This window comes from Lepidochelys olivacea, assembly GCF_965140295.1.
Source record: "Lepidochelys olivacea isolate rLepOli2 genome assembly, chromosome: 21".
Classification (NCBI taxonomy): domain Eukaryota; kingdom Metazoa; phylum Chordata; order Testudines; family Cheloniidae; genus Lepidochelys; species Lepidochelys olivacea.
This window is the reverse complement of record NC_140431.1, coordinates 6,870,377-6,876,847: the sequence shown is the minus strand read 5'-3', so window position 1 is coordinate 6,876,847 and position 6,471 is coordinate 6,870,377. Positions and strand designations below refer to the sequence as shown.

The window sequence follows — 6,471 nt, the reverse complement described above, 5'->3', positions numbered from 1 at the left end:
GTGCCCACACAGATGTCTAACCAGGGCCTGATTGTTAAAACGTGAGCGTGTAGCGCTTTCTATGTATCAGAACCCTTTATGGTGGTTCCTGTTGAACACCCACAGTTCCTAGCTATTGTAAGTTTAGGCCTAAACCCAAACCAGAGTCTTTCATCCAACCCTCCTGCCTGTTTCTTCTGAGGCTTGGCTGAAGTTAGAACTACAGCGTCACAGTAGTTAGACCAACCGCTTGAGTCTGATCTGCTGCCTGTGGACAGGCAACCAAAACCCAGGCACTAAACCCAGCAACTGAAATTGGACCCAACTATTACAGCCCAGGGCTTTGGCAACGGAGCAAGGGCCCTGCCTCTTTCATCCATCCCGGCAAGCTGTTAATGGGTCACCCTCTACTCTCAGCTGCTCACCCTCCGGTCAGCTCTACACCGCAGCTCTGAGAAAAGGAATGGAGAATAGCAGAGGTGCCACAGGGCGAGAGCCTCTGCTTCACCCTTTGACTGTAGGCAGCAGGTTTATTCTAATCCTCCCCAGGAACGCGAGGCTGGTGCTGCATGCTTGATAAAATCTGGGTGGAGGAGGCTTGCTCTCATAGAAAAATGACAAAAATCTTTCTATTGTTCTGAGGACAATTCCCTTCTCAGTTCAGGTTAGGCAGAGCGCTCCCTGTGGCGCGCATAATCCCCACACTGCTGCTGTGATCTCAGCACCCTATTCTCCCACCTCATATTAGGGCTGTTAATTACACTGATTGTCATCACCCTCCCACTTCTCAGTAACTGCATGTCTTGCAGGCTCTTGGCTGCTATATGTTTTAGCAGCCCAAAAGGCACTGAGTGACTGGGTGGTCTACTCTGCATTCTTCTGCTTGCACCTGAATAGACAGAGCTACTTAGGCCAGAGACCGTTCTTCTGCAGATACAGCTGATACACCAGGGATACCCTCCACCTAGGCAGCACTCTGCGTTCTCCACTCAAGCTGTCCTTTGCTTCTCAAAGAGAAGCCTTCTGGGTGGAGAATGATCCTATAGGAATTAAGCAACAGCTGAGAAGTTCCAGCATGGTGGATGGAAGAGAGATGAAGGAGTAATGGTCTCAAGTTGCAGTGGGGGAGGTTTAGGTTGGATATTAGGAAAAACTTTTTCACTAGGAGGGTGGTGAAACACTGGAATGCGTTACCTAGGGAGGTGGTAGAATCTCCTTCCTTAGAGGTTTTTAAGGTCAGGCTTGACAAAGCCCTGGCTGGGATGATTTAATTGGGGATTGGTCCTGCTTTTGAGCAGGAGGTTGGACTAGATGACCTCCTGAGGTCCCTTCCAACCCTGATATTCTAGGATTCTATGATTTGCGGGGGACGTGCCAGGTTTGACCAATTCCAGTTCAGACTGGAATGTGTTAGTGGGTAAAACTTGTTCCTTGCTGTGAAGGTTGATAGCAATGCTTGGAGTGGCCAGAACACAGGACACTGTGTGTAGGGGAAGAAGGGAGGGAATTTGACTGAATACAGAATGGGAATTCAGTCCTCACTGTTAAATGAGCCCATGCCACCTACCTGGTGAACCAAAAGACTGATTCAGCTTTGGATGGTTATTCTGTATGTATTAACTAGCATTAAGGCTCAACCCCTTTCAGAGTCTGAAATGGGGGAATAACCCAAACACCGCTGGAAAGATGCGGCCTGGTAGGTTTGTGACTGGGTCTGGGAGATGAGGACTGGAGAGGTGGCTGCTAGAGATCATCCCCCAGTACCACCAAGACCACTGTGCAAGGCCCTGACAGAGGACTTGTATGAACACTAGAACAGGAGACACGAGTGCTACTGCTCCCATCTACAGCTTTCTGCTCGCGCCAACTCTCTCGCAGCCACCAACCTCCATCACAGCAGGTGCATGCAGAGCCCAGTGGAGCTGCTGGGTTCAGAGCAGTGTGCAAGCGTGTTGCATTGTACAGACTAAGGCTCAAGGAGAGTTTCCAAAACAGGGAGAAGTGAGGCAAGAGTCTTCTTCTGCCTCTCCCAGGCCAGCACACGCCCGAGCTGTCCCCATGGCCAACGTGACATTGCACCAAGCTGTACTTTCATAGGAAACAGAGGGACCAGAAATGTGAAAGGAGACTCCATGGAGCCCGGGAATTGAGATGCCATCTCACAAAAGGTGGAAAGGCTTCTGCTCCAGAGCTGCTGGCAGGCAACTCCTGTTGAAGCAGCACCAACGCCAGCTGGCAACTCCACACCAAGTGTCTTTTAAACTTGAATCTTCCCACGGTCCGTGGGACAGCTCAGAGCAGATGGACAGACAGGCAGACGAGAGTTCAGGTCTACATTTTGCTTTTAATTTAATTTAATGAATTTCTCTGGACCACATTCTGGGAGTGGGGTAAGAAAAACGTACACATCTTGGGAAAGGGTTGGGAGCCAGAGAAGAGACATGGCAAGATAGTGCAAGGGGCTTTACAATTTGAAGAGTTACAAGACCCACATTTACAGACTGCTTTTCTCCTTTGACAGATACTTGAGAAGCTTTGCATTGGAGCCAGGTTAACCTAGTGCCATTTTAATTTACATAACAATTCAGTGTTAACAAGACAATAAATATTTTTCCCCTCCCGCAAGGGCCCCAGACAAGCAAAAATATACTTTTTTTAAAAAAAATTCAAACTTTTTTCCCCCCATTCATATTGGCAGCAGGGAACACATGCCCATTTGTTTTTAATATCATGGTTTTTTGGGGTGCCCAGATTCTAGGTCCACCTGGCTTTTTGCCGCCAGAGGCAGGCCTTGGCTGTAATTTTTAAGAGGGGCTTTAAGGGAGTTTGGCACCTAACTCCCATTGAGCGGAGTAGCTCCTCTAGCCAGAGGCCGTGTCGGATAGCTAACCTTACAGTCTGTCAGAGGATGCTCTTCCAGGCCAGTGGATTTAAAGCCGTTGCAAGACAGGGTCCCACTGCAGAGAGCAGCGGGTTTTTATTACTTGAACTCGACTATGGCCCAAGCAAGATGCATCAGAACCCAAACAGCTGGAGGAGTTAAGGTTGGGACTGTAGACCAGCCTGCAATACATGTTACACTGATGGTCACTGAGGTGTCAAGCCATTTCTGCCTGAAGCGTTGAGATGGGAAAAAACTGTCTCAACATTACAAGATTAAAACAAATGGTGCATTATTCCAGTTCAGGCTTCCCAGAGTGGGGAAGAGGAAGGGATGGATGTTGGACCCCATACATGCCAGTAAATCCTAAGTGCCTAGATTTCAGTGACTAACAAGCCAAATGCTATCTTCTCAGCCCAGTGGCTGTTCTCATGTCATTGCCCTGGCAAGTCTTGATCCCCTTCCTGGCTGTATTTCTACCATCCCATCCTAGCCTCTTGTACAGTGGACAGCAGAGTGCAAAAATTAAATAAAATCTGAAGTCATCCAGCTTCTTCATACCCTAACTTGAGATAACCAAGTCTATTTGTTTTGAGAGGTGAGGGAGTCCAGGAGAGAGCTGCAAAAGTGGTCTGCAGAGTTCTGCTCGAGTTAACCCTTTCCTATACTGCTCTGCAGCAGCAGTTACTCCAGTTTCTTAGGTGGTCATGAGACCAGTCTTGCTACTTCTCCGGTATTTGGTCCGTCGAGAGTTCCCTGCAGATCAAGATGGGTACCCACTCTTGCATACATACCTCACCCCACTGCACTTGCTTTCACTCCCTCTACATCCACCTCCCTCTCATGCAACATACCTTGTTCCCTCTAAACATGCCTCTACTCTGTCGTACCCTTTGTAAGTCACTTCAGCACTGTTAAAACCAGAACCTTCTTTCCTGCCCTTCCCCTCCACATGCACCCCATGCCAGAAGAGTACAAGGATGCAAATAAATATTTCCAATGTCACAGCTGCATTTCCAGCCCTGCAAGGGGACAGCTAGGCTGGGGAAGGCTCTCCCTTCTCCCACCTCCAAGGCAGTGCAATTCTTCTGGCACTGCCGTCCCCCACAGCAGTCCCATCTGCAGTGGTGTTAGTGGCATGCTCAAGAGCTTGCAGGCTGGGGCTCCTCAGCTGAGCTTCATGCTGATGGCCATGGCCTGCTTGTAGACATCGGTGACGTTCTCACAGTCTGCCAGAGAGAAGCAACTGTCCCTGAGGGGGCTTTGGCAATGCGTCACAGTCCAGCGCCGGAGCCTGCGCCCTGGCTCCTCCTCAGTCTCCTCCAGCCAGAGGAGGTCATCCACAGAGATGCAGCTGCGCATGCCCCTGCCCCCATCTGGCATCCTCTCAGGCAGGTCGAGCTGGTCGAAGGACTCTGTGGAAAGGATGCTGTCCTCACTCACAGCGCTGGACGGGTGGGCCCAGGAGGCCAGCGGGTGTTTGGGCAGGGCCACCTCGCTGAAGGAACCAAAGCCCTTGATGGGGTCGCTGTCTGATTCTGTGTTGGTTGAGGAATATTTCCCATTGTGCTTCAGGATGCCCTTCCTCCTAGCAGGAAGGCCCTCGGGGCTCTGGCCAGGGGAAGGACTACTAGCAAAGGCGCTGGCATCCAAGTCGGAGTCTAAAAGGTCCCTGGAGTCAGTATGCTCTGGGGAGGAGTAATACCCAGATTCTCGCTTTTGGGGCTTCTTCAGTATTCCCTTCTTGGGCACCACCAAGGCAGCAGAGCCAGCATCTGCAGTGCAGGCAAGCCCCCTGGAAGAGAGGCCAGGAATCGGGTCTGGTGTTTGCGCCCCATGGTCGTCACTCGTGTCACCAGCAGCCGCCATGGGCAGAGGGACAGGGGCTTGCATTTTCTGCTCGCAGGAGTTCCTTCTCTTCAAGATCCCCTTGGGCCTCTTCAGGATGGACTTGGAGGGGTTCTCCGTAGCCAGGGCCACCTCCTGCAGCGCCTGGGTGACGTCGTTCTCCTTCTTGGACTTCTTGAGCGAACGCTGCCTCTCCAGAGAGACGCCAGGGACGTGCTGCTTGAAGAAGCAACGCACCTTGGAGCTGTTCTCGAAGAGGGGCCGCGAGGAACGCCGCAGCCAGTCTGCCACCGTGGCCAGCGGGGTCTCGGTCTCCCGCAGCAACTCCTGCTCCCCGATAGGCACCTTGTAGCCCCAGTTCACCCACCAGTGGCTGGCAATGTCCTCAATGGTGGCTCTGCACTCCGGGTTCACCATTAGCATCCACCGGATCAGCCCACAGGCATCTAGAAGGCAGAACAAGATCCCGATCAGAACCGTAGGGTGGGAGATGTCTGACGAAGACATGGGGAGGGAATGAGAGGAGACACTCCCCACCACCACCACCACCAGGCTGTGTAGAGTTCTGCTTACCGGATAGCTTAGTGGGCTCTCTGTATTCCCCACTAGTGATCTGCTGGACCAGGGTCTTGTAGTCGTGTCCATCAAAAGGCATCGTCCCATGGACCAAGATATAAAGGAGCACCCCAAGGGACCAGCTGTCAACCTGGGAGACAGATGGATCTTTGAGACGGGGTGGAATCCTGGCCAGGTGTCCTCCCCCTACCGCCACCCCAGAGCTTCAGAGTCGGTGCCGACTGCCAGTGTCTGAAGGTCCAAAACAGGGAGCCCCTTTAGCTGGCCAGATTGTGACTCAACTGCAGCCAGTGCTAGAGGAACTGAACGAGCCCATCAGTGACCTCACAGGCCACATCCTGTGTATGGTCTCTACTAATGCCCTGTCATTTCCTTTACTGCAGGCATGGGTGGAGAGCGAGGTGGCCTTCCTTCAGCAAGGTGGCCCTGCCCTGGGCACCCCCCCCATGAGCACATAGCCCCCTCCCCAGCCCCCGAGAACATGGTGGGCAGCAGCCCCAGTGCCTCCAGCCCCCTCACCCCAAGTCCTGGTTGCAAGCCAGCTGCAGCCACCCTAGCCCCAGCCCACTTCCCTGAAGAGGAGTGGGCTGCCTGGGCTGGGGCCACGCTGAGCTGTTTGGGGAAGGCATAGCGTCCCCCAGCCTACGATACGCACCACCCATGGCTGCGGGCAGCTACAGTGGCTCTCCGAGAGCTAACTACATGTGAACTCTCATAAATCGCTTTTACGCTGCTGTGTTTATGTATTTGCCTACCACACAGTGTCTGCTGGATCATATGGTCATTGATTGCCATTAATGAGGCCAGCAGATCTAGCAGTTAGTGAGCACTGTCATGGGACAGATATTGGTGGTCTGGCTCATGGGAAGTGACATTTCTGACTTCAAGCGGAGGGGCATGAGAAGCCGTGCCCTGCACTTACGAGTGGGATATTCCTCTGCTTCAATTACAGTAAGACAGCTGCACTAGTCCATGCTGGGGGGGGGGGGGGTGTGAAAGGTTCCCTCCCACTCCAGCCCTTTCTAGGAGAGGGAAATGCAGCTTACCTCGGGTCCTTTATAGGGCCTCCCATTCACAATTTCGGGGGAGGCATAGAGAGGGCTGCCACAGTAGGTCTGCAGGAATGCGTCTTGCTGGTAGACATTAGATAGGCCAAAGTCTGCGATCTAGAGAGGGGGAGAGATTCA

The 6,471-nt window shown here is 52.4% G+C and overlaps 1 protein-coding gene across 2 annotated transcripts in view; it reads right to left on the bottom strand.

Moving 5' to 3' along the window:
* Positions 1 to 2,303: 2,303 nt before the first annotated feature.
* Positions 2,304 to 6,471, bottom strand: part of NUAK2 (NUAK family kinase 2) — a 37,804-nt gene continuing 33,636 nt past the window's right edge. For both annotated transcript variants that reach the window (XM_084611520.1, XM_084611519.1), the window contains exons 5-7: positions 6,331 to 6,450; positions 5,282 to 5,414; positions 2,304 to 5,154 (exon numbers count right to left, since the gene is read on the bottom strand). In XM_084611520.1, coding sequence (XP_084467646.1) covers positions 4,028 to 5,154; positions 5,282 to 5,414; positions 6,331 to 6,450 — 1,380 coding nt within the window. In that variant the 3' untranslated portion in view covers positions 2,304 to 4,027. The remainder of the gene's footprint in view (positions 5,155 to 5,281; positions 5,415 to 6,330; positions 6,451 to 6,471) is intronic.